The sequence below is a fragment of the Lonchura striata genome, chromosome 10, assembly GCF_046129695.1.
Source record: "Lonchura striata isolate bLonStr1 chromosome 10, bLonStr1.mat, whole genome shotgun sequence".
In the NCBI taxonomy this organism is placed as follows: Eukaryota; Metazoa; Chordata; class Aves; order Passeriformes; family Estrildidae; genus Lonchura; species Lonchura striata.
The window spans coordinates 9,241,510-9,269,207 of NC_134612.1; the positions used below are offsets into that span (position 1 = coordinate 9,241,510).

The 27,698-nt window shown below is 43.3% G+C and overlaps 1 protein-coding gene across 2 annotated transcripts; it reads left to right on the plus strand.

Annotated features, from left to right (window-relative positions):
* The first annotated feature begins 12,972 nt into the window (after window positions 1-12,972).
* KCNE4 (potassium voltage-gated channel subfamily E regulatory subunit 4) lies at window positions 12,973-18,315 on the plus strand. 2 transcript variants are annotated; one of them, XR_002467607.3, is made up of 3 exons: window positions 12,973-13,045; window positions 13,471-14,087; window positions 18,257-18,315. XR_002467607.3 is itself a non-coding variant. In XM_021553651.3 (2 exons), exon 2 carries the CDS (start codon window positions 13,497-13,499, stop codon window positions 13,986-13,988), a length of 492 nt encoding a protein of 163 aa, XP_021409326.2. In that variant the 5' UTR covers window positions 12,973-13,045; window positions 13,471-13,496; the 3' UTR covers window positions 13,989-15,988. The 2 variants fall into 2 exon arrangements, 1 of the variants encoding a protein (XP_021409326.2); XM_021553651.3 differs by lacking the exon at window positions 18,257-18,315 and having other exon boundaries at window positions 13,471-15,988.
* The last annotated feature ends 9,383 nt before the right edge of the window (window positions 18,316-27,698 follow it).

Sequence of the window (27,698 nt, forward strand, 5' to 3'; positions counted from 1 at the left end):
TAGCAAGTTGTAATTCAAAATTCCCAACTCAGATCCCCAAATGATTAAAGCAATGGATTTAGGATTTGATTTTTCTGATTTCCTGGTTACCTGAGGCATGCAAAAGCCATGGGCTCAACTTAATTTGACTGCTTGCAGGAGCTGGAAGCTTTTTTCTTTTGCTCTGTTTTCTTCCAGGAGCCTGGGATCCTTCTGGAGCGCTTGGAAAGCCGATGGGGGGAGGTCATCAGGCGCTGGTAATGGAGGCAGGGTGTGGATGGTGGCTGGGCTGGGTCAGGGGAGTGTCAGTGCTGGAGGCGGCTCATCAAACGGGGCAGGTGACGGCACGGCCCGGCTCAGCAGCGCCTGCGAGTCACACACACTGAGCTCGGAACACCCCCAGCCGCGGACAAATGTCCAATATTTAAAATCCTGGTACAGAGGAGATTGCTGCTTGCTCGGTTTTCCTTGCACTGTATCTGCCTCATGGGAAGGAAGCCTCCACCTTTCATCTTTAGAAAGTAGTATGGAGTTCGTGTAGATGCAAGGGATCCTCACATCCTCAGTTTTTACTTACGTTTAGTCCGTAGTAATTGTCCCCTCTTTATTGTAATAACAATAGAAATCCAATATACTTTGTGATTTATTTTGTTAACAAACTCGTGTGGTTTTGCCACTTGTTTTTAAAGCCGGATTAGAACCTCTCCTAAGTTTAGCCCTACAGAAATGGCCCCAGAAATCTGCATTACCTGTGTAATTGGCTGCATTACATTCCCTTATTAATGAAAACGATGGCACCTGGACTCGGGGGTGTGTCCCCTGCCCCGTGGCCTCTCTTGCCGCGGTGCCATGGCAATCTCATGTCCCTGAGCATCGCTGGTAGCCTTGGCAACCCGTGCTGGGATCTGCAGCTCCCTCCTGCTGGAGTCACTGCTCTCAAGGTGCTGCTGCAGTCTGTGCCACTGGCCTGGACGTGGAATTTTCCATGGGATAATGAACCTATGTGGTTGTCACTTGACCAGTTCTGAAATGAAGGGCTGAGTAAAATAAGAGAAATTAAATGAAAATTCTAATAAATTAGGGGGCAAAGCCTAGGATCACTTTACTCATAAGGCTTCTAATATCTTTAATTTAGCAAAATGGCTGCTTTCCTGAGCTAAATTACAGCAAGGCATAGGGCAATTTATTGGAAGTGTCTGAGCACTGGGTACCCAAATTAATGTCTGTGTTTAATTGTCTTTTCTTTCTGAGTTTCATCAGACCCTGAAATGAGTAATGGGCGTCAGGATAAAAAGTCATGAGCCAAACACCAAAACACCTAAAAAGACAACTTTGTGTTTTAGTGATGATCTAAACTCTCCTACACTGAAAATTCTAATGAGACAGGATCTATCACAACTCTCAGCTGCAGGAAACCTGTTGTGGTTGGTTGAATACCAAAGAAAATTCCTGTGAGCTGTGTTTGAGAGGGAGCTGATGGCAGAGATGTACCTGGACCAGCAAACACTGAGCTGTGAGAGCTGGAGGAGGCTGCAAAGGGCAGATTTGTGGTGTTCTGGGGCACAGAGAAGAGGTGACCAACCCTTGTTTCTATTGACATCAGTGGGATATGAGGTTGAGGCAATTTACAGAGCTGAGGTGGTAGGAATCTTTTCTAGAAAAGGATGTAGGTATTAAACCCAAAGGGCAGAATGATTCACCTTACAGAAAAACAAACAAGCCAGCGACTTCAGCGGGGAATGATCTCTGTGTGGGTTTGCTGTGTCCTGTGGAACTGAGCAGCTCTCAGGCTGTGCCTGTGCTGGTTGAGTGTCTGTAATAAAAGAGATTTTTCTTTCTTTAAAATGAAGTGTAGTGGGGGGTTGTGAGCATCCTACCAGGAGCTTTTGGGATCCTGTAATGTCTGTCAGCTCAGCCCTGCCTGCTGAGAGCTGCAGGAGCCAGAGGTGCTGCAGCAGAGGCAGGGCAGAGCCTGCTGGCCCTGGAGCTAAGGGCTGTGCTATCCTCAGAGATTTCTGATCTGTGCCTGAGTGACTCTGCAGCTGCTTTTCGGCTTTCTCATAACTGGAAGAGATTAATTTTGTTTTATTCATCCCCACATTATGAAGGAGAACAGAAAAAGTTGGTTCTGCCCTTATAATGTCAAACTTGCACCCTGGCACAGTTCATCACTGACCACCTTGTGCTCTTTACATTTTAGTTATGTTCTGTAGTAATCTTCAGATCCTAATATTAAAAAAAAAAAAAAAAGTCTTTAAAATAGACCAAAACATTGATTGGAGTTTATTTTGTTTTTCTTGTTAGTTCTTGGGTTTAGAAAAAAATAATGACATATTTTGACTTGTTGGTTGATTCAGCAGTGAATCATAAAGCTTAATTGTCAAACTCCTTAATCCCAAAGAACTAGCTTTTAAATTTTTTTTGTGATTTTTTTTTTCATGGTTCTCTTTTTGCTTATGCTGCTGGCTAATCCTAATGCTGTTAAATCTGCATTCACTCTTTCATTTAAATCTGTTATTTACAATGCAAATGAATTCAGATTAATATTTCGTTGGTCTGCATTCCAATCCTAATAGGATATACCAAGCAATGAGGACCTGGGCAGGGAACCTTCCAGAATAGATGCACCTCTCTCTGGTTTTGAACGGGCAACTATTTAAAATAAAAATATCTGACTAAAGCATGGGTGAACTTTCAGGAAAAGGAGGAGAGTTAGGAGCTGGAAGCATTCCTGGAATGTGCCTTGCACTAGCCCCAGTGCTGGTGGTGTGGGGAGCAAGGTGCTGAGCTACGCCCCAGAGAAATCTGGCAGAGAGAATTTATTTTTGGGGAGAAGGAAGGAGTGGGTTTGGGCAGCTCTTTCTTGAAGGGAGGTGTTGGGAAAGCACTTGGAACCCTGCAGAGCTGTCCCAGCCCAGAGTGCTTCCCAAAGGTTGGGGTGTGATTGCTCTTTCAGGGCTCAGGAAAATGAGAGGTATTTTGCTCCAGAAAAACACAGTCCTGCCCCAGCACAAACACAGCAATTTGGTTTGATGTGACACATTGTGTTTATAGTCAGTAATATCAGAAAAAAGACAGAAGATGTGGACAAGTATAAGGATGTGTGCTGAGTGCACATGAGTATTTTTGATAGTATTTTAGTGTTTAAAATCTTTTTTCTATCTCACCACCCTACAAGATAGTAGGTTGATTTTAGAGAGATTTTAAGGAGATGCTTTGGCAACCTGTTTTTTGAAGGACTGATGGTGAAAATGAGATAATCTGAGAGAAATCAAAGGCAAGGGACAAGATTCACAGAGGGAGAAGGTGGTGGGATGTTTAACACAGGAGGTGATAAGCCCAGAAATGGAGGCAAGGACCACATGAGTCCCAGTATTCAAAGCAATGGCTTCCAGTTTGCATTTTCAGTTCACAGTGGGAGGATTTTGTGCATGAGAGTGCTGAGTCCTGTTGCCTTTGTACTGCACAGAGCACAGAGCTGAGCCCGTGGGACACAGGGAGCCAGCCAAATCCTGTGGGGTGCCCGGAGGGAGCAAACCTCTCCTGGGCTTTGGCTGAGCTGGGTTGAATGGCTGGGTAGGATGGAGGTCAAAACCACACAGAGGGAGGGCTGGACTGATGGGGATATGGAGAGGCCATGTGGGACAGAGGTTTTGGGGCAGGGAAAGGGAGCAGGCAGTTGGAAAACTCAGAGCTGATGCTTTGGGTGCATCCCCTGCCATGGTGGGAGGGGTTCAGAAAACCAACCCAAACCCTCCAGAGCCCATGGTGTGTGACAAGGGGCAGCACGTGTTCAACACTCGTCATTCTTTCAGGAGCTGAAGAAAGCACCTAGTGGGCTCCTTGCCTGCAGTGCAGCAGCAAGGGCAGCACAGCCCCTGCTCTGCTGAGCCTTTCTGGCTGCCAGGCCTGCTCCTCTTCCCCGAGCGGGTGATTTATGTGAGCAGCCACCACACATCAAGAACTGCATTGTAAATAATGCAATTTTTTGCTTTTTGTTGCTTTCAGGAGCTCCTTTAACACTTCAGTTTAAGAGGTGGTTTGTGCTCAGTGATGCTGGAGCTCATGAAAGAGTTGGGAAATGTAAGTAAGGCTATGCAGAATTCTTTCGGCACGTGACTCAAAGAAATGTTTATTCATTCTATGTGTTTAGATGTAAATTTTTTGCATTTCCCATCTGCAGCAGGAATGATTTTTTTTCTCCAAACACATTTCCAGAGCTTGTTGGGAAAGCACAGGGTCTCCTGTGTCTGCTCAGAACTCCCCACTTCCTGTCACTTCCTAGTTTCAAGTGAAATACCAACCTCACATGAAAAGACCACACAAGACCACATGTTGTTTACTTTGGGCTGATTATTCACATGTTACAAGCAGCCAAGAGAGGAAGAGAGAGTTTTCCCCTAAGTTTTAAAAGCACAGTTCCATCAAAACAATGGTTATCTTTGCTTTAACAAAAATTTTTCATGTCTGCCCACTGAGATATAACGGATTGCATTTGAAAAATACATCTCCTCTGGGTTTTTTTTATTATTTGCAAGTAAACCACCCCTGACTAGAGCAGGCATTTTTATATTGCTACATTTCTCTTTTTTGGTGTAATTTTTTAATAATCCATTTGGGAATTTAGTTTGGACTCCTTTGACCAGCACTATGGATGTGTGCTCTCCATTTCTGGGGCAGTTCTCCATGGATGGCGTGGGCACAGGCCCAGCATGGAATGTGGCAGTGACTCCCAGGGCTGCACACTTGGTTCAGTTTGATGCCACGTGAACCCCCCTGGCTGTACCTCACCTGCAGGGTGGGCACTCACTGCAATGGTGAGGGAGATGTCAGGAGAGCTTTTCCTTGGGCTTTTCCAGGTCTCTTGGAACTCCTTCTAAATGTCTTTCATGCAGGAGGTATGGGAGGGATTGGGGGGCTGTTACACTAGCCAAGGTCCTGGGGGTGGAGGATTAGATTATTCACACCCATCAGCTGTCCATGCAAGGCTGGATTAGGAGTGCTTGTGTGAACTGAAGGAAATAAATTTTCCTAACATTTAAGGAGAAAGAAATGCTGTCCTGTTAGAGCTGGCATGATTCTGCATTGCTTATAACCCATTCTCTATATTATGCATTTAGGGACCCTTTCCCTGCACACTCACAGCTGTGGCTATGAGGACTAATACTAAAATATTGAATCACAGGAACAAATCTTAGTTTCAGGTTTCAGAAATCACAGTTTACTGCTTTCCCTCCTCTGCCTTGCAGAACCCCTCCCTCTGGAGAAGATGCTGCCTCTTTTGTATACTTTCTGTCCTCTTTGCTGTACACCTGGGGTTCATCCTATTGTTGCTCTTTTACACCCCAGATTGCTATTTTGCTCCTTTTGTTGTGTTTCCAAAGCCCACTTTTGGAACAAGAATACAAATAACTGTTCTGAGTATTTTAAAAAGTGAATGCTCTAAAAAGTGAATACAGTCAACAGATGCCAAGATGTAATAGATCAAACTGAAGTGCTATCTTAGTTGCTTCAGCTTGAAAGGGGACTGCTGTTGAGAACAGCAGTGATGTAATCTAAGCTGTATTTGAAATCCCATGAAGATTCAGGTCAACAGGGTTGAGAGCTGAAATAAATGGATATTTGCTGTAGCAGCTACAGTTAAATGGGGAGGTTTCACAACCTAAACTCAGAGGGAGTGCTACAAACACACATGGTGTGGAGTGTCTGATGTTGCAGAAAAGTGAATATCAGAGGGAGAGGACTCAGCATCTGGTGCTCATGTGAAAATGAAAATCTCACAAGCGCCGAAGGTCACGGTGACCTAAGATGTTATCCGGACATGGCTGTGAAACAAGGATGGGCTGCTTCTTTCTTTGTGAACTAATTTTGTGAGATTGGAAGAAATAACAATGAAAAAAATGTAAAAGTTGTTCCTCTGAGGCCTTGCAAGTGCTTTCACTTTGGCTGGGCTGGATGTGTGCTACTGTGATAGCACTGTCTGTTCCTTTCATCTCTGCCTGCACCTATTTCTGGGAGAGGAGTGAATCTCCCCCTGCATGTGTTTTGTGTCCTCGGGAGGATAGAAGATTACTGTGACACTCAGGTTGTAGTCTCTACTGTATGGTGTGAGTTCCTAAAGGGATTGAATTGTTTTTGTAGTAAATGCCATGATAATCTCCCTCTCTGTTTCCAACATTTTTTGAATGCCGTGTTTTCAAGAGCGGTAGAACTTGGTGTGAAGTAGCCCTCAGTAATGGCAGGTATTTTAATCTTAGGGCAGAAAAATAGACACAGACCATGCTGGAAGCCAGATTGGTATCCTGCCTTGTATTAGCAGTTGTATTCCTAGCACTCACTAAAATCCTGCTGGATTCAGTGGGGGCTCTGGGCATGTCTGAGGCAGAACTTGCATTGTTAAATGTTGACGTTTTTATCTCTTGATGTATGAAAATGAAACCCGCAATGCTGTGGTTTGGTAGGACTAAGCAAGAGCTGTCTCCTTGATTTCAGAGTCTGTGGTTTCCCTCATGATTGAATTTTTGTCTGTTTGTTTTTCTTCTCAAATTCTATGAAGTGTGACCAACTTTGAGAATGGTTACGCCTCTGAACATGGGCAAGTGAAGTCACTGCACGTGTGAACCTTGCCCTGTTCATTTCATGGCAGAGGATCCTGCTCCCCTCTTCTCCTTGGCTTCCAAATATTGTTTTTCCTAAAAAGCTCAAAGTAGAATGACCATGCTGGGCTTCTCCATAGCCCACAGAACTGAGGAGGAGGAAGAGATTACCTGGGCTGAGACATGAGCTTGTCTAAGTGGTGACAGGTGATGTGGAGCTGCTCCTCCTCACAAAAGCAGCAGGATCCCACTGTTGTGAACCCATTCTAACAAAATATTTTCTAACATTTCTAACAGGGAATGCATGCATGCTTTCCTATTTGATCTCTGGTTGTGCTTAATTGGACAGCTAGATGTTTATCAGTGTCTCCATAAGCTTTCCACCTTACCCTGGGCAAGCATCTCTTAACTTTACCAATGATCTTTAATTTATGGCAGTTGAGCACTTGAATATTTTCAGTGGTTTTGTCCCTTTTATTTCTTATGCTTAGCAATTACTGGCATCGCTGAATTTCTCTTGTCATAGAAAGTCTTAAGATTAAAAAAAAAAAAAACCAAAAAAAGAAAAAACTGAGATCTTCATGCTGCATGCAGAGGAATTTTTCAAAAGCCCTATAAATATCGATTCATACCCCTTTATCTATTTTTTTTTTTAAGCCTTCAGTAATGTAAATCACAGTGCTAGTTCTGAGTAGATTAGAGCTAGAAGATGTTCAGGGAGAATGAATGGACCTAAATAAGGATCAATTAATAGCTGGGAGAGCAAGAACTCTCTCTGTGCTGAACAGAAAGAATTGTGTGTTTGGATTTGTCAGTGAATTTCTCCTAAACACTGCTAATCACGTTTGAAGGCTCTTGACCTCTTTGGTTTTTTTTTATTATTTTTCTTTTTTTTTTTTGGTGGCATCCAGAATTTCATACTTTGCTTGCTGTTTTGGATCCAAATAGAAGCAAATAATGTTGAACACAGTTGAGCCATACAGAGAAATCTATTTGACTCCAAAAGCAAAATAAGCTTTGAGTTCATTTTGTTTTTAAAGGTAGTGCATCCAACAGATAATTATATTTGGCAGAAGAAAAAATAAAGGAAACATTTTAAAATGTATTTTCAAAGCAAGCATTACTACATTCACTGTGTCACATCAAAAGAAAAGGGTAAGGTAATGTGAAGTATAGACTTCATTTTATTGCATGGAAATCTATCTTGGTAAAATAACTTTGTAACCTGTTTTAGCTACAGGAAACAGAATTGAGGCTGTGATGACTTTGAACTCAGATTCTCATTAACCACAGAAAAGTTTGTATTTTTTAATGCAATTTCTTGTTATTGCTATCATGATAATTATCTGTTTTCACCCTGTTTCCAGTCACTCCTAGCTTTCTGAAATTCAGTTTAGAGGTTGAAAAGGAATGAATCTCCAAAACTCCAAGACTCTCACAAAACATGCCTTACAGTAAATGCTAAATTTAGTCTGAACTGTTATTACAGATATCATTGAGGTTTTCTGTTGCTTGTCATCTCTCAGGATCTGAAACCAATTTGCCTTTACAGATCTTTGTTGTGTGCTTGGAGAGCAGTTGCACACTCCAGACATGGCTTCTGGGAAATCTCCTGCCACTGCTAGAGCTGAGACTGTGAGTTGAGGTGGTCACCTTGGCTGCTAAACCCTGTATTTGCTTCTATTTATTAGAAGCAAGTAATATATATTTTTTTGCTGCCCTGTGAGCAGAGAAGGCCTGAGAAATTTTAAGTTTCATGAATATGGATCTATTATGAAGGTCAAATAAAGTTTGAATTGAAGCAAACTAAACTCTGAAGTTGGAGAGAAGGCTGATGCATGCTTCTTCTGGAGTTATATTTGCATGTTTTCCCCAGTGAAGGGTGTAAGGTAACAAGGCAGAGCTGTAGCATTTTCCTAAGTTTTTTATATTTAATAACAGATCAGACCATTACTTCCATTTGGCAACACAGTGTATTATGGATGACACTGAGGAAATTGCCATCTTCCTCTAGAAATTGTTCATGTCAAGTTTATGAAGAATGTCATCCATTTCTGCAGTGTGAAAAATAAGGGAGAGTGATGGAAAATGACACTGAACCTAGAGCCATGTGCCAGTGGCTCAAATGCCAACCCAGCCCTTGTGCTGTGGACACAGTGGTTGTTGCCTTTTTGGGGGGTGATCTGCCATGTGTTACCATGCTGGGCCTCCCAGCACAAGAAATTTGTGTTATTAGATTAATTTCACTTAAGTGGCTGAACTGATGAGGCATAGAAGCACGTAGTAAAGGTCATAAATTTCATCCTGTTAGTACACTTAATAATGAGGAGGCACGTGGCTTGTGTTCCTTCTGCCCCTCATTGCCTACTCTGGGAGTGAGTGAATTGCTGCTTTTGGACTGACTTTTATTCCAACATACTCACAGGCTTCACTGAGCTGCACAGAACTTGAAAGGAGCAGGTGCTGATGTTTGTTTAGGAGAGGCATTGCCAGTAACTTTAGGGGGCTTTGGCTCAGGTCCTCAGTGAAGGTGTGTGTTTTGCAGCAGGACTGAAAGTCAGTGTGTAGCTCTCAGCGTGGCAAATCCTTAAATGCAAGACCAGATCAGGACCACAAACATCTAATTTATCATGTCTTCCTTTATGGTGTCAAAAGCAGCTCCAACTTTACTTTAATTGAAATAATATGTGGGTGAAATATATTGATCATCTGTATGCTCTCCATCGGTTAGTTGTCCTTTGCCAAATGTAGTGTCTGGAAGGTCTAAATCAAAAATAAGTTCATACTTGCATGGCAAAACTCTCCCTCCCTTCTTCCCCTAGTAGGAAATTACCAAACATTACATCCATTAAGTGTGCATGTGCAGGAAGAAAAGAACCTGACTCCTCTGTGCTTCCTGTTTCTCTTTTCTTATTCTTTTTTTTTTTTCTCAGATGATAACTCTAAAAACCACATACTTGGGTACTTTTTAGAGAAAAAACTCTCATCAAACAGGCTCAGCTTCCCATAGGAGCTGGCCCTTTAACAGTTGTTTCGTGTCTTTAGTCTTATTAACTCACTAACTGGGGCAAGAAGGATAAATGCCACATCAGAACATGGGTTATGCCTGTAATGAAGGGTTAGGCATATATTTTCCATGGCAGCTTGCAGAGTCATCTGGGTCTCTAAGGAGGTTTCATGTTGTCTTCATAATAGATTCTGTCTTTGTTCAGTTTTCTGACTGTCCTCAAATTTTTATTTGGAGAAAGAGCTCACATTATATGATCCCTTAAGCCATGTTGTGAATTCCTGCCCCGTGGGATGCCTCGAGCCTCAACGTTTGCGTCCTTTGGTGACGGAGGTTGCTGCCACAAAAGGCTCTCTAGGAGACAGGGACCTTGAGAAAAAAAATCTGGCATCAACAACTACGTTGTGACCTTTTCATTGTTGGAGTGCCTGGCTGTTGCTCTGCTTTATTGGCCGGAATGTTTTCCAAAGGGGGAATATGGAAGGTGGTGGTAACAGCACAAGGATTATTCTTAAACGTTAGAGCCTTGTTTGGGATGGGTGCAAAGAAGGTGAAGAGGAACATGTGAGAGGCAATTGCTGAAAGCATAAGAGATGTGTAAGTGAAATTTCAGGGAAAATTCTCTGAAGTTTGGGAAAAAGAATTTATCTGAAAGGAAGAAAGAAAGAGACATCAAAAAGAAGTAGCTAGTAAGCTTAACTTTAAAAATAAGTTATTTCAAATTAGACAAGCTTTTTGCTGTGATCAATGGCTTTACAATATAATTAGGAGCAAATACAATTTTGAAATACAAAACTAAAACTCCAATTTTTAATTTTCTAGGTATTGTTTTTAGACAAAAATATAGTTTCTACAGAGTACAGCTTGAGAAAGCTGACTGATGGCATCAGCAAGCAAGTGGCATATGTTTTTCAGGTGGTTATTCCCCAGTGTCTTGCTATCCCTCCTCTTCGTGTCTATAGAAGGCTCAGGAATTCCTTGCAGGCCTTTTTAAAATTAAACTGTTTTTAAGAACCATGGGCTAACAGATGGAGAAGAGCTGTCATCAGCTAGCCAAAGTAAACATAGTTGCAAAGAGTTTTCATCAATTACTCTGCAGAATTATGCAATCTAGCCATCTTTCAGTTAAACTTTTGGGGAATTGCATAAATCTATGGATGTACCTGAGCTGTCTTCCATTTGGGTGCTCCAGTTCTTCTTGGTAATTTTGTACAGAGCTTCACCTACAGGAAGAATACAAGGGTTTGGAGCAAATAAAGGATTCTATTTGCACATGCAGGTGCCACCAGAAGAGCTGGTCTGCCCCTGCTCTGCTGGCTCACTGCTAGGAGCTGTGGGGTGTCTGTTCTTCTGGGTGTGCATTTGTGTCCAGGTGAGTGGTGACACTGATGACAGGCTTTAGTTGGTCTTGTTCCCAGGATGAAGCAACATCCAAGAGGGTTTAATGAGCGGAGAGAAAGGATTTCCCCTTGTACTGAGCTGATTTTCATTGACCCAACAATGCAAGGCACATTCCTTACAAGTTTGTGAAAGTCCTGCATGAGAAGGTGTTGCTAAAATCTGACATGTTGTCTTTAATTTTTCAACCCCCAAATTTCCTGAGCTGAATGGGGAGGGCAGATATCACATGGAGCTGAGAAAGTTGTGAAGTAAATATTCCCTAAAGTTAACTAGAAAATCCAGAGACTTGCTCTGGGTTCTGCCTTAGCCCACAGTTGATATGCTCTTGTTGCCTGCTCGGTAATTTGTCAGGAACAGGGAAGAAGAATTCAGACTTGGCAAGCTGGTGCTGCAGACAGATTTTGTCAGATGAAATCCCAGTAGACATTAGCCCAACATCAACAGCTCCTGAGCTATCACATGGGAATGCACAAGGAGATAAAACCAACATCCTAAAGGGAGGATCCTCTATTTTAAGGTGCAGAGAGGGCAATCTGGCTTGTGTAATTTTTTCCTTTCTTTCTGTAATCGTTCAGAGAAATGATGGAAAATGCTGGTTCCAAACACAGATGCAATTTTGTCTTTTCTCGAATGCTTAACTAAAGTTGCTTAACTTCTCTCTCTTGCCTTTTCTTACATGTGAAGAGAAGTTAATCCTATCTCCTTTTACCTCAGAGGGATTGTAAGGGCAGAGTTTGGAAAAGAATTTGCTGTCTATGCAAAGAATCCACAAGTGACTGCAGGGAAAAAAACCCCAGACCTACAGTTGGGAAACTCCAGCACCAGTCTACTGCTTTCTGGAAGTGGAGTGTTCTGTTACATAAACATCCTTGAAGCTTTGCAGAAGGGGTGACATTCACATGTGGGCCCTGACTAATTGGGCTTTGTGTGTGAAGAACGGGGATGGAGAGGATAAGGAAATGAAATCCCTAAGGTGCAAGCTGGGCCTCCTTCTTCCCATGGCCTGGGCTGTTGCTTACGTGTTGGAAAGGGGTCTCAGAGCCTCCTGTACCACTGAGCTGTTGACTGGGAACTCTGTGGGCCCTGCAACCCAGGCTGCACCCCAGCTCCCCAGTGGGCTGCGAGGTGTCCTGCTCTGCCACTCAGAGAGCGTCCCTCTGCCCAGGAACTGGTAACATCCTTTTGTGCTTAAATCATCATTAACTCAGTGGCCCTGGTCTCTATTTAGGCATAATATCCTGCACACAGCATTAACTCTTAGCTGCTTCTGTGGAGGCAAAATGAAGCTGCAAACTTCAGGAGCTCCAGATTGCTCCCTGGAGGAGTCTGCACCCTTCCACTGATGATGTGGAGAGCCTAGATCCCACAGCTGCTGCTTTGATGCCCAAACTTAGGCAGCACCAGCACCCATCCATCCAAAACTCACTAAAGACTCGGGGCCTAGTTCTTCTCAGCCCCTCACCTTGTAGCAAAGTGGAGCTGTAGGATGACTTGAAAGTCACCACTTTGCTCTGCACACATTTTCTAAAGCTTTGTCACTAGTCCTGACCAAAGAAAACAACTTGTTTCCTCCTCTGTCTCTTTAGAGAAGACTCTGTATAGCAGACATGTAAATAACTTGATAGTGTCTAATATAAAATTCACATGTATATTTTTTCTATATGTTATGACAAACACAGAATAACAATCTGCAGGTTTTCCATTCTGTGTAGCAGCACTCAGGGTAAGAGGTCAGATTCAGCAACTGGGATGTTAAAGGAGCAGATTCACAAGCTGAAAGAGCCAGTGTGGAACTGGTTAGGAAAGAGTAAAATCTGAATTCCCAACTCTTTTTCTTTTCACAGCTGTTAAGAGTTCAGTGGGTTGAACTGCAATCCTTCAAGTTCATCTGTTGACTCCAACACAAAACTATTATAAACTGTGCCTCTAAAACACGTGATGAAACATTTCTTGAGAGCTATTTATTCCAACTGCAGCAGAGGAAAGTTTTCAGAACACCCGGCATTTGGTAGAGGAAAGATCTCTTGAGCTTTGCAAAAGGAGGAGTTACTTGCATACTGGCGTGAGTTGCTTTTTGATTATTTTTTTTCCTGCATCACTGAACAAAATTATACTTCTAACTTTCCCCCACCATGAAAACATGATCAAGCAGCACAACACCATGTTTAAGTGCCTAGCACAGAATTGCTATATAGTTTTTTTCTTTAATCATATGGATTGGGGGTTGTATAATTCAGATTGAATTCAAGATAACTTAATATTAAGTGTTTTCTTTCCTTTAATGTTTTCTATATCTGAATAAGAGTTGATTCACTTACACTACTAATGCAGAGGTACAACAGGCTGAGAGCTTGAATCAGGTGTGGGGTTTGCAAGTTTACAATTACAAGGAATAAGGAAGAGTTTGGGGTAACCTTTTTTTAGGTGTTTCTTTTACACCTTTGCTCTGAAGTTTGATCTTATGTACCTGTTTACATTCCTCTCTAGGCTTTAGCTCTGGCAAAACACTTTCCATGCTGAAGATGGACCATGCAAACGTGACCCAAGCTATGCTTGATGCTGATTCCACCAGCACAGAGAAGAACAACAGCAATGAGTATTTTTACATTCTGATTGTCATGTCTTTCTATGGGATCTTCCTGATAGGAATAATGCTTGGCTACATGAAATCCAAAAGAAAAGAGAAGTCATCCAATTTGCTTCTGCTCTACAAAGATGAGGAGAGAGAGTGGGGGGAGGCTGTAAAGCCTCTACCAGCCGTAGCAGGGCTGAGGTCCGTGCAGATCCCCATGATGCTGAGCATGCTGCAGGAGAGCATGGTGCCTTCCCTGTCCTGTGCCATCTGCTCCATGGAAGGCAGCAGCGTCAGCTCCGAGTCCTCCTCCCCAGACGTGCACTTCACCATCCAGGAGGAAGTGCTGGATACTGAGCTCGGGGAAGTGTCAGAAACGCCCCTCAACGAGAGCAGCGAGGGCTCTGTGGAAAACCTCCAGAAGAACTCCTAGCACTTGCAGGGCTCCCCTGATCAGCTGCCAAAGCCTGAGTGGAGCTCCCACCAAGAACTCGTGGCTCTACTTTTCTTCTCTCCAATGAACTCTGAGCAGGTATCTGTGCTCCTGGGCCCAAGGTGTTCCCGAGAGCTGGCAGGACAAGGAAGCAGTGGTACTCAGCTTCAAAGTGTAACTTGCACATAATTGGGTTGCTTAATTTTAATTTTCCATTATTATTTCTTACTATGAAAGCTAAGAACATGGTGAATATATGTATTTTCTAACGAGGTAAATATTACTGGCATGTCTCTCCATATTTCAGAATTCTGTAAATATCTGGAAAATGTTTGGGGAAGTTACCCTCATGCAAGTGCCTGGTTCTTAAAGATGATGGGTAATGCTCATTCACACAAAGCTGTGATAGACTAGAAATACTCTTACTGTGTTTTTCTTATGACAAACCACACCAACAGCACATTTGATCAATGAGGCCTTGAAAGCTGAAAATATGTTGATGCTGTACTTGAAGGAAGATTGCAGCATGGCTGGAGACTGACTTCAGGTACAGAAAGGGAGAAAAAAAGAGTCACTGAGTTCCTGTGCAGTTTGTAGAGCCTGGCTCCAGACCCATGACACTTCTCTGTGTCTTTGCTGAAGTTATCCAAGTGCTGGCTGGGTGAGATTCACCACCTTCTGCTGCAATCCAGCCCGTGACTGAGTTACTAACAGGAAAGGTGGCTTATTTTTTTGCTTTTGTATTTTTTAAAGATGTGTACATTTGGTCACTAAAGGCAAAGATCTGTAAGTTAAAGGAGATGTTAAAAGATCTTTGTTACAGGCTGTAAGACGTAGAAAGGCTCAAACAGATGCTGCTCTGTTACGCCCCCTTGAAAAATAGGTGGAATTCTGAATGGAATTTAACCTAGCAGGGGTGAATTCCTGGCCCCACTGAAATCATCAGCTGAATCAGGGACCAGCACAAGATTTTGTGCTTCTCTGTTGGAGTTAAATTCTCTATTTGAGGTTAGTAAAATTGTACCCATTTACATCATTAAAGAATCTAGACTTTCTGCTCTATTTAAGCCAGTGTAGGTAAGCATTGTGTTGCATCTTTTTTTAATCAGCTCGCATGTGACACATGCATTTCTGTAAAGCTATTAGTAACTAGTTTTTAAAACCACCACAGACTTCCCCCTCCCCCAATTTAATGGTACTGTGATATTTTTCAAATGCTCATGAAATTTGTTGTTAAATTATTGCACTTTTACAACAAGTAAAAAGAAAATATTTCAACCATACCTTATATTTTATAATAACTTATTACAGTGTTTTGATCAGTTTTGAAGCATGAGGGCTGAAGAGCCTGAATCTAAAGCATTGCACAGCAAAATATTTGCAAAATGTCTCCACGTATTTCCTGCACTAAAATAGCTCTGTGATTTATCCACTGGCATTAGAGCTTGAGAGACAGCTCGAAAAGCATGAATGCAGAAGGGCAGGAATGAACTGAAGCCAGGGTGTGCTGTGCTGCTGCCGCTGGGCAGGGCTCAGAGGGTTAAGGGGATGCAGGACCAGGGATCGCTGCCTCTTTCCAAGCACAGCAGAACAAAAGCTCCATTGTGCTCCACAGGGCCTGGCTGGGGCAGGCTGAAGGCAGCGGGAGTTTTTCCATCGGCTTCACTGAACTTTGGATCAGACCATATAAAGCTTTTTGGTAGATTTACTCTAAAAGGGGCTGTTTTAAGTTTGAAAGGAGCCAAATTAAGTTTGGCACTTTGCCTGGAATCACTTGAATCCTGAAACTTTCCAAATGAGACTGACATGTACAAGTTGTCACATTTTCCATTGCTTTCTCCTTCGTCCTTTACTTTTGGTATAAATGTATTTGTATCTGTAAAAAGCTGATGTATATAATTCCTAACATCGAGTTGTATATAATTGTCTCATGTATTTAAAGTTTATTGTTTCTACTGGCACTAATTTTATTTAAATAAAGAAACACATTTCCTGGAAAAGTCTCCATGTTTGTTCACTACGTCAAATAGATTTCCAGTAACGAGACTGGGCACAATTCCTGCAGGATCCTTTTCTTAGCCTCTTTTTGAAATGATTCCTTGAGCTTTACAGTACTGCAGCATTATGGGCTGACTGCAGGGCTGGGCCAGGTGCTCCCAATCCACCTTTGGTCCCTGTTGGCTGTTGGGCAGCATGCTCAGGTCATCAGTGTGTGCCAGCAGGGCCACAGGGATTCCCTTCTGCAAAGACCTGGTGGTGCTGGGGAAGCTGGCAAAACTGCTGTAGAAACTTGTGTTGCTTATTCAGCCTCTGGAGATGTCTGGATTTTGAGTTTCAGAGTTAGATTTGTAGCAAATTGAGTGGGCTAGGGTTGAGGTTAGGGACAAGTATCTGACACAGATCTCTGATCCCACTGGATTTCCTCTGCTTGGCCATGGCACACAGCTGGCTTTGTCACAAGCTTTGACTCTGGGTCTCACTGCTGCTCTGTCATTCCCAGTATTATGTAGAGAGGAAGTTTTCAGAATCTGCTTCCCTAGGAAAGGGATAAATGTTTAGAGGCAACTTTGAACTACCCTAAATCTGCTGAGTTACAGATTCACCAGCACTGGTTAGGACCTGCTTGCATGGGGCAATTTGAGGTTGTTTCAAAAATCAGATTGCTAAAAAGTTCTATCTGCTCACTTTCCCACAAACCAGGCTCCCCTGTGCTCTGCTCTCTTCACTCACTCCTGTGAAATAATTCTGGGGCCTGGTCACAAGCTTCTGTGGACCTCAAGCTGCCCATGAGCAAGGCTGTGCTTCCTGCCACCGTGCCCTGTCCCGGGACAGCCGCGGTGTCCTGGGACAGCGGCTCGGCCCCAGCGCTGCATCTCCACATTCACCCACGCCCTGGCTCGGGCTGCAAGTGCTCCCACTGCCACAGCGATGAATCAGGGCACTTCTGACAGCACTGCTGATAAGGAGGAAAAACAGGACCAAATGTAAATTACAGCTCTGCTGCCTGGATCAAAAAGGTAGCTTATTCCAACAGTTTCTAGTTTTCAATTGAGTTGCTATAAAGGGAAACACTGCCTGCTTTGGGGCTTATTTACACTGAAAAGAGCTTCTAAGCAGAAAAATGTGGCCACCTTCTTGCAGACTGTGATGGAGCTGTCCTTGAGTTGTGGGGTTGGAGAAAGCATGTAGATAGTTTTGAATGTATTTGCCTTTGTCCTAAGGTGTTTGTTTTTGTCCAAATCAGTATTTTGATGGCATCAGGGAAAAAAAAAAAAAAGAAAAAATCTATTTTGGCTAGAAAAGTTAGATATATGTGCAAGTGAATGCAATGATGCCTTGAAGACAGCCCAGTGACCCTAGACTGCCAGGTAGCTATTATTCCAAAATAAAAGAAGTGCTGCTAATCTTCAAAAGCTACAGATAGAAGGAAAAAAATTACTCCCATTAATCTTGTTTCAAAGTCCTTTTGACTACTAAGGAGTAAAAGGTAATAATATTGTTTTTTTCCAAAATGAATGACATTTCCAATCTACTTCAGTCACTGAGTTAAGTTAGATTCAGAGCTAATAGGTCTTGGCTTGAAGGCCATGATAATTGACTGTAATTTGACTGAATGGAGATGATTTTTTTTTTACAAATACATTCTTCTTTAAAAGAACACAATAAGGCTCCCCTTTCTTGGCAGTGCAATACCTCACACATTTGCTGCAGCAGTTAACACATACCCTCTCTGAGAGAAAAGGAGATGGCCACATGTGGCCTGTGTACATGGGCTGGCTCCAGGACCTGCTGGAAATAGAAATGCCAACTCTCAAGGTTGCCACACTGGGATCTGTGATAGGACCTCTCCTAAATCCTGCCAGTGTATCAGACACACCTGTGAGGTTACTCACTCAATGGCTGAACCTGCTGAATAAATGAAAGGGGAATGCAGAACTCTTCTCTTTCCCAGGCACAGGATCTCCCAAGCTCTGCCAGCATGGCTGTGCTCTAGCCCAGGGGAGAGTTAACCAGAGAAGGAAGGTTAACCAGAGAATCCACTTTCCCAGGACCAGAGCACAGGTCACAGGTGCTGGTAAGGCCAGGAACCTCACGTGCTACAACTCACTGCAAAACTGCCCTCCTTAGCTTGGCCCTCTCACAGGGGGTTCCCTGCATCTGTCCCTTTCTCAGACAAGTGCCCACATTCACATAAACAATCAAATTGGTTCTCAAAGAGTTGGAAAGGAAGGAAATGGGGAAATTTTAACAGTATTTTCTGTTTCTAGGCCTCAGTGCATGATGATGGACAAGGATTTGTGTACTGCTTGAGGACAAGGGGTACTCGGGTCCCCAGGGAAGACCGTCCTTGTATCGCAGACATTTCTACCAAGAGGTAAAACCATCTGCCTTTAGTTTTCATCTAAAAATTTCAGATGGAAAGGAGTCCCTACCATATAAAATATGAGTATTCTCAGAGGTGCTCAAAGTGAGTGCAGTACAGCATAGTTGGGTGTGCCAGGTGCAACTGTGGCAAAGCTGGACCATGCTCTCTTGTGCTTGTTGACTTACCATGGTCATGTCATAATCTTTTTAGGATTTGTCCTAGTGGGGAGATGATTTCTTCCTGAGTTAACAGTTGGATCTAAGAGGAAAAAAAGTTAGTAAAATTGTTTAGGCTATTGGTTTTCATGCACATCTGCCTCTGTGCGTTTGGTTGATTTACTTTTGTATTTTTTCCATTTTCACACACCTCTGCAGGTGCTACTGTGTACAGCCAAAAATAGCTGCACCTTCTTAGTGCATTGACACGTCTGTAACCACCTCAACCAGGCAAGAAAATGGAAAATAATAAAAAATCAATGAGCACCAGTTTTTCAAAGTTTAATTTGGTTTGGCTTGGGTGGGGTTCTAGTTTGTGTTAGGTCAGGTTAGACTGAGGCTTTTGCCACACAAATAAGTGATTAAAAAAGGATAATAAAGGCAACTGGATGATGCATTACAGACTGTGTTCCCAGCTCTATCCTTCAGTAATCTGTTCAATTGGCCTGTGCTTCTCTTGATTATTATATGAGGCTTCTTATATTGCTGTCTGTGGAAATATGAGATGTTTCTGATAGATATTAAAGGCCTGTGAATTTTTGATGAAAGATATGCTATAAATACACAACCCATGCCCACTTAAGAATAACAAATTTTTTTTGCCCTCCCTAATACTACTAGATGCAACAGTGGCTACTGACATCCAATGCCAATTTCTAGTACTTGGAATTTTCAGTTCATCCTTCTTCAGGAGCTGTGTAACAGGGTTTTTTGCTTTGTTGAGAGCTGGAGAGCAGGGCAGTAGCTCTGGGATATGGGACACTAAATTCAGCTCCCCGTTCAGCTCGAGGTTCACTGTGGTACTCTGGAAAATTATTTCTTTTGGCTAAGACTCCCTTTTATAAACTTTAAAGGAGAGCACACCTTCCCTGCCTAAGGCTGATGTGAAGATAACTACACTGAGAATTTCAGAGTGCTGAACTCTGATGGGAAGTGAGAAAAGGCAGAAGAGTTGTTTGTCCTTAGAGGGGGAACCAATTAAAGAATTTCCTCTGGTGTGAACTACAGCTATTGAGATGGAACTATGAGCGAGATGCCTCCAGGCCCTGCAGCTTACCTATGAATGCTGGACCTGGAGCAGCCTGCTGTGGGGCTGGCCCCCAGCCTAGCCCTCCCTGGGACAGCTGTGTCTCGTCCCAGCAATAAAATCATCGGCTAAACACTGCAGGTGAGAGGATGTGAGACATGCAAGTTGTTTTGAATTCCACCCTAGCCAATGCACAAAAGCTCTCTCTCCTTCACAGGAGGAAATATAAACTGTACACCTCTTAGGATGTACATCCCCCTTCTCCTTCCTCAGATCAGGATAAACTCATTGAACAAGGTTTCCTGTAAGAGAAGAGAGAAGAAGAGAAAAACCAATGCTGCTCCTATTTTTAACAATAGGTATGGAGTGCTACAGCAGCACACAGAGTGCCTTGAACAGAACACAGGAGAGCCTCGTGGTGCCTCTTTCAATGCCTTAACTGAAGCCCCATCCCATTGTTTCCCCTACAAACACCTGCTGCTACAAAAGGACCCATTGCAGCTCCAGTCCTGCAGCAGCAGCAGCCACTGAGTGTTGGTCGTTGCAGGCACTGTGCTGGCCCTGCACTGGCAACCAGGGAGCACTCCTGGCACTTGCAGGAGCACAGAGCAGCGTGGGACTGCTGAAAGCCCAAGCACCACTGGGACATTTCTCCAGATCTGACTTTGCTCACTCATCACTTCATGAGAGCACTGTGGATGTGCATTGAGTGCATATGGGTTAATTTTCATCAGCTGCACAGGATTTTACACCAAAGGATGCTGTTGGCTTTGGTTACAAGGGTAAGTGTTGTCTAAGAAATGACACTGAGGCCAGTGGGTGATGTGATGTGATGGTAGCACCTACCCATGTTTACTGAGAATCAGCTCATTGTGCCTCCACTGGAGGAAACAGCATCAAGAGCCCTGTCACATTGTGTTTCTCAGGGTCTATCTGCTCAGTGTTAAGCATAATTAACTTCAGTCATATCTAATTAGCTGCTCTTTGGCCAGGACGTGTATCTCAGATGGATGCTCACTGTAAAGATTTTTTTCTCCTGTATTCATCAAGAATTAAAGACCAGATTAAAATAATCATGTAGCTGATTTCTGCAGAGGTGGGCAAATGGCTTCTGAAAGGGCTGACCTTCATCATACTGCAGTGCCAAGTAAAATGCTGCCTTAGAGGTGGCTGCTGAAGGATTTTACTGCTTCAGGTGATCTATAAGTTCTTTACTTACTGTTTGTGTAGACATTTACACAGTGCATTATGCATGAAGAACACTCAATAGACCCCAGGATTTCTTCTGTCAGTAAAAAGATTTTTTCCACAACTTCTCTTCCATGAGCTTTAGTTTGTCTTGTCTTCACAAGACAAGAACTATCATCAGGAATGGGAGCATTATATTCATGTGGAAAGAAGAGTACAAAACATTAATATAGAATAGACAGAGCTTTGGGACTAAAAGTGCCCTGTATAGGAATATTTGTGAGATATATGTCTTCCAGGGAAATACCAGAAACCCAGGAGTTGAGGGTAATAGTACTAGATTCTCTGAGTCCCTGTATTTATTTATTTATGATGTCTAGACAGACAGTGACTTTCCTTCATTTTTCTGTTGAGAGCTGTGTCAGTTTGAACTGGGATAGTCCAATAATTATACTTATATCTGTATGTGTGTTTTGATGTGCCTATTTTTTCTCCCTTTTCTACCATTTTTCTAAAGGACCATAGCTCAAGGAAATTATTTTTTCAGACCTATCCTTACCTTCTTTGTCTTTACTGCATGAAAGACATAGATTAAGGCACTTAAGTCAGGTTGAACCTGATTTTTTTCTATTCCTTGGCACTCTTTAATGCTGACTGCTACCATCTCTTCTGAGTAGTGCTGTATGTGCTTTCCTACCAGCTACACACACTGACATATGGTTACCATCAATTTTATAGGGGCCTGGAAGCACAAGGGATTGTGTTCATTTATCCTGTTATAAAGCGAGGCACAGAATTTGTAACTTCTGCTGCAGGTCACCAGTTCAAATGCAAACCCAGGACAGGACTGACCAGCCTTGGTGTGGGGACTTGATGGGTTTTGTGCCACTGGCTCTGTGAGACTGCTTCCCTCAGCACACTGAAGGAAGTAGTTTGAAGATGAAGAGGAGACATTTTATGCCTCATTCTGCAAAAGCAGCAGCAGGTCTGTAAAGTGGGTGATGTGAGGAAGCTGCTGAAGTCACTGGCTGGTGGGGAATGGTGGAGCCTTCTCCCATTGACCTCCAAGGGAGGCCTAGCAGGGCAGTGATGATTACTGACACTCCCCAGCTGGTATCTGCTCACTAAAGCACAGTCCCAGCTGGCATCTTTTACAAAGGCTTCTGGGCCACGAGGATGGGAGGTGTAGGGATCAGCAGCCCCTTTCTTACACTGACAGTGATGTTGGAGGGTGGACCTTCTCACAGATGCTACACTCAAAGTGACATCAGGGTGTGGTGAGGGGAGGCACAGGTTTCCAGGCAGGATTTGGGGAGATAACCCTACATGCCCCTCAACCCCTGCAAGCCAGGAATTTGTCTTTCAGAAACAATGTCCCTCCCTTTCACTTTGTTTTTTTCCTTTTTGTTCCCTCTGGGCTCTGGAAACATGCATTTTATTGCTACACAGCAACTTCCCTGAACTCTATCTGGAAGATTAATGGTTTATTGAAGAACAGGCAGGATTTAGATTGTCATCAAGAGACCCATAAAAGTAAGCATGTAAAAAGTGTTATGGAAACAGAGCGTGGCCCCTTGGAGTTTTTAAGGCTGGAAGCTGGGCTGTACACATGCCCTGCATCCCGCTCCCTCACCCCTTGCTGGGAGCACACGTGGAAGGGCACTGGGAGTCATTATTTGTGCTGGAAATGAATGAGTCCCTTGCCATGAAATTTACTGTAAGTGCACCTTTTCACATGAGCTGGGCTTTTTCCAGGCTAACTTCTGCTTTGTTGGTGCGCGTGTGCATCTTGTACGTCACTGGGAACACATTAATGACCATCAGGAACATTTCTTTTGGAATCCTCACACATATCCCTAGTGATCAAATTTGAAGCACTGCCTGGAAAATTATTAACTCCTCTCTTTGGTCTATAAGGGATTACATGAGTCTGCTCTGCTGCTTCGGGCCACAGCCAGCTCATTCCTGTAGACATCCTCATGTTCCTCTCCAGGGACCTGTGCTTTTAGGGAGTCCTGCACGTAAGCTATTGTTGCATCTGAAGGCCAAACTGTTCCATTTAAGCATGGCTCTCTAAAAGTGACTGTGCTTCCAAGCCCTAGGGAAAGACTGGGCTGCAAGTTACCAGTTGAGCAGTGGCACAGTGAAAGCAGCACCCTGCTCTAATGTCATCTACAGCCCCCAGCCCTTTTTTACCCCTCATCTTTTTCACAAGATTCATCAGTGGTGATATATTCTGTGTGTGGAAATAATGGCTTTGTAAATATGCCAAGCATTGTGAGGTTAGCAGTACATGGACAATTACTGCAACCATTCCCCTGATTACTGAAAATTGGCTGAAGTTGCCTCTCTCCCTGTACTGCCATGGGAACTGCACATTAAAGCCCAGACATAGCCAAATGGGGAATACTGGAGCTGTAAAACACAGCTGGCTTAGAAATGGGTTCCTTGGTGAAGGTTTAAAAAAGAAGCTCTAAAGATTTGTTAGGACAGCTCATCCTCACACATAATATAATTTACTCCATTAGCTTTGATCCAGCACCTTCCTCCAGTACTTCAGTTTCCATGGGCTCCCCTGCCCTCCTCAGCACCATGGGTCATTTTCTGTGTGTCATAGTAGAAGTAGAATTAAAGTACTGAAATCCTGTTTCTTTAACTTTCCATATTTCTTCGCAACCCAGTACAGGTGCAGGTTTGCTCTTGGCTCCTCACACTGGTGGGGTTCCCCTATAAATGGCCTCATATAAGTGGTCCTGGATCTTCTAGGTTTTCAGGCTTGTCAGTAGGGTCTCCTCACTCTGAATCTGTTGGGTTTTTTGGTCCAATCCAACCAGATTCCTCACTTTCAGACACAGATGTCCCAGAAGGCAGGTTAACCTGCAGCCTGCTTTTAACCTGCTGTTCAGAGATGCTTGTTTTGCATTTTTCTCCCCACTCAGTTGCACAGGAAACAGGCTGCCCTGACAAAGAGCTCTGAGCCACATGGCGCAAGCTGGGACCTGGGGTGCCCTAACTCCCCCTTCCACCTGCTGAGGGGGTTGAGTCTGCCAGGGGTGAAGAAAACTGTTGTAGAGATGGGACAGACATGAGCTGTGGCCACACAATTGCCTTAACACAGCTTTTTCTGTTGTTTCTGTGCAGCCCTCTGGCTGTTTAGTTCATGTGCATGGAGCAACTACAAGTTACTGAAAAAATATCTTAATTACATTGATTCACTCTCAGAAGAAGCTGTCAGGTGATAAAAGCCTTAAAGCGATGAGAATTCCTGACTCCAAGCAAGGGCAGCATGCAGCCCAGTGAGGGGCTGAGTGTTGCAGGGGGCTCACAGCCCCATCTGAGAGGTCTCTGTGGGGCACAGCCCAAGCCAGGGCTTTGCAGTCCCATAGCAGCCCCACAGGGCATCTCTGAAAGAATTCTGTGAGAATTCCCTGCCCTGGTCCATCAGCCCAGGCTAACCAGAGGAATAACAAACCTTGTGAGCTCCCCCTTAATCATACCTCTCAGGTGCTGCTGCTCACAACCTTATGCTCTCTCATCCCCCAGGGCCTGTGATTAGTCCCCAGCAGCTGTGTCAGATACATTTTATCGTTTAATTACACATCTCAGCCTGTCACGCCCCATTAGCTGAGAGCATCCACTCCCAGGGCTGAGCAGGCTGGTGAGGATGTGCCAAGCTTCCCAATGACTGCTTCACCTTTGCTGCAGCTGTAATACAAACTGCTCTGACATCTCACCCTTTGCAGAGCTCCCTTGTGAAGGCATTCAAGGGTATTCTCCCTTGTGCAGAGATTTGGGGAATGCGTGTTCCTGGGGCTGGGCTGCCTGGTGGCTGTGCCCACGAGGGGCCAGCAGGACATGGTCAGTCCTTGGTGGTGGTGGTGGTGGTGGTGGTGGTGACCAAAGCTGCAGTCTCAACCACAGGATAATCAGAAAGCATTTCCTTCCCCCAGGCTAAGCTCTGCTCTAGCTTTGCCTTGCTGATATTTGTGAAACCTCTAATTAGCTGCCCTTTCATATTGCTTTGTATCTGAGGTTGATACTGTGTCATCCTCTTTTCTCAGGAGTTTTAATATTTCCAGTGACTTATGAAAAGGGCAATTCTGTCAGGCATTTTGTGACCTTTAACTTGGGAGAATGTCATTCTTCAGGATGACTGTGGCCATTTTGTCTGCTGTGTTCCTCACAGTGATAATTTTGTGATGATGGTCACTCTAGAAAACCAGATTGCAGATTTTTAAATGTGGATGAAGGAAGCCCATAGTGAATTCCTTTCTATCCAAGCTGTATACAAATAAAATCTTGTTTGTTGTCTAATGCCTAGTGAGGGACCTCAAATGAGCCAAGTGGCCTGCAAAATCAGAGGAAAAAAAAAATCTTGTAAATAGTAAGTTTGTTGGGAAAATGGTATTTAGGTCAAGCCAAAACTATTTATGAATTCAGGTCAAATTTTCTGAGTAGTTACTCCTGGGATTTAATTTTTTTTTTCTGGGAGTGGATTAATTTTTCCTTTTTACTAAACTCAGGGGTTAATGCATTTGCCCAGAAACTGGGAATCCCTCATACAGTTTCTGTCCATGCTTGGGTGGAGCTGGGTAATCCATTCCCACTGAATTGCCAGCACTTTTGTGTATGTTAGGAAGAAAGAGCAGTGCACCCACAGTATGTCCCATTGGACCTGTGTTCCTACAGTATAAAATATGTACTCCCTGAGCAAAAGAGAAAGAAACTACAAATACTCCCTAGTATGATGGTTAGTGAATATGCAGAGGCAAGAATATATTGAATTTCTGCTATATAATCTGCTCTGACTATAACTGGTATAAAATTGTACAAGAACACAAAGATGCTGTGAGATTTGTTTATCCTGTGGCCTGGCAGTCACAGTGCTCCAAAAGAGATATAGATTCTCTCAGGGCATAGGTAGAAGTCAGTCTGGATCAATTGTTTCTTGGATTTAATCAGGGAATTAAATGTCTTATCATTTCTTTTGCTGTTTAAGAAGCAAATGCTTCGTTGAAACAACTGTTTCACGTAAAAGCCATGTTGATTTAGTTTTTGGTGAGGAAACATCAACTTACTTAAATGTGTAAATTATCTTTCTGACTAAAAGCAGGGCCTCATTTTCCAGCTGCTAAAGGAGGGGATACAAAGCCAGCAACCCAACTCAGAGTCTGCAGGCTGGGAGAAGAGATTTGGTAAACAGAGAGCTAAAACAAAGTAATCTAGAATGTGGTTTGGGGGTCATGAGTCCGGCAGGCAATGGATAATAGGAAGGTATTTGACAACTGTGTTAATATTTAAAAACAACCTGAAAGCGATAATTGGATCCCACTAACTGCTGCAGTGTGCTTGTTAAAGGTGCTGCTAGCCACAACAGACTCATAGTGCAAACATAAGGAAATATTCAGCTCATGAAACAGAAAGGACCATCTGACCTCTTTTCTCCTCAGTCTGTCCTAAGCAGAGAAGAAAAAGTGGAGCTAGGCTGACATTTATTTTTCTGAGAAGAAACGAGCCTGTCTTTAAATTGTTCTTTGGGTTTTTCCATCTGATTTTATAAATGACATGCTATTTTACTGCACCCTTAACTGGAAGCAGACCTTAGATTTTGATGAGAATATGTCCTGTCTTTTTCTTAGCAGTTGATAGTACAGGGGAAGGTGTGGTGGGCAGAATGTCAGAGGTAAAATCCTACCAAAAACAAGGCACAGGCTTTTGGATCAGTTCAGGACAACTCACAACATTCTCTGCTCATTTCCTTATAATATCTGTTTTCAGTGGGAAAAATAAAATTCATTTCAGAGTCAGGAAGGATGAAAATACTGGGCATAACCTATAAGAAAGATTGAATTTCAGCTGCATCTTTACAGTCTTTCCACTTTGCTAATGGAGGAGCTAATAGAGGTGCAGTAACATCTCAGAGTGTTGGTGCCTTTCTCCCCAAGCCAACCTGATCCATGCAGCAAACAGCTGCACAATCCCCCCAGGGCAGGTGCTGCAGAGAACAGAACCTTCACAAGCAGATCTGAAAAGGACTTGCATTCCTCTAGGGTCTGGCTGCACAGTATCATACTGGGGAACAGCCCAGAGTGGGGTGGTAAAGCAAACAGGGCATGGTGTGGTGGGTCATGGAACAGCTCTGTGCCAGACACAAACACTTCACTGACATCCTGAGGTGAGCCAGAGCTCATCAGTTTGGACATTTGGCATATGGCTGTCTTTGAGGAAAGTACCATGCAGTTTTAGCCTTAGTGGAAGTAGCAAGTGCCAAATTGCCTGTGAGCCTGAATTCTGTGCAGTAATTGGTATTTGGTGCTTGCTGCAGATTTGTTGCAGGTTAATGCCCAGCCATTGAGCTTTAATTCCTGTGTATATTAGGATGTGCTGATATATGAAGGGAAATGTGTAATATTCTGGGTTTGCATCTGTAAATGAATGCACTTCTTTCTTTGGTTACTGGTTGACAGAGTGCAGGAGCCAGCATAATCATCAGTCCCAGGATTTATCTCTAAACAAATACCTACAAAAGAGAAGCAGCAGTGCAGTCGCTTGTACTGGATATAATTCTCATGAATTCAGTGAGTAAGCGCACAGGATTTGCCTTATGAGCTGCCAGACCATGCGCAGTCTCCAATCTCATGGCACTGCAGAGGTATCAAAGTTCACTAAATGCATTTACCTGCTAGCACTCTGAGGCAAATATTCCTGCCTTAATAAAAGTACAAACCCTGTTGGACAAGTCATGTACAGCTAGCTACACCACAAAGGCTGCACAAAATTTATTTATTATTTTATAATAAGAGAAGCCTAGAATAACAAGATAGTCAAAGGGGAATTTCAATGAGATTGATCTCAGCAGAAGAGTTTAACTAAAGCACAAGGCTCAGAGACAATATCAAAAGGTGACATCCTTT

What these genes read in the sequence shown, in the direction of transcription:
- KCNE4 (XM_021553651.3), top strand. Translation starts at nt 13,497, where the DNA reads ATGCTGAAGATGGACCATGCAAACGTGACCCAAGCTATGCTTGATGCT.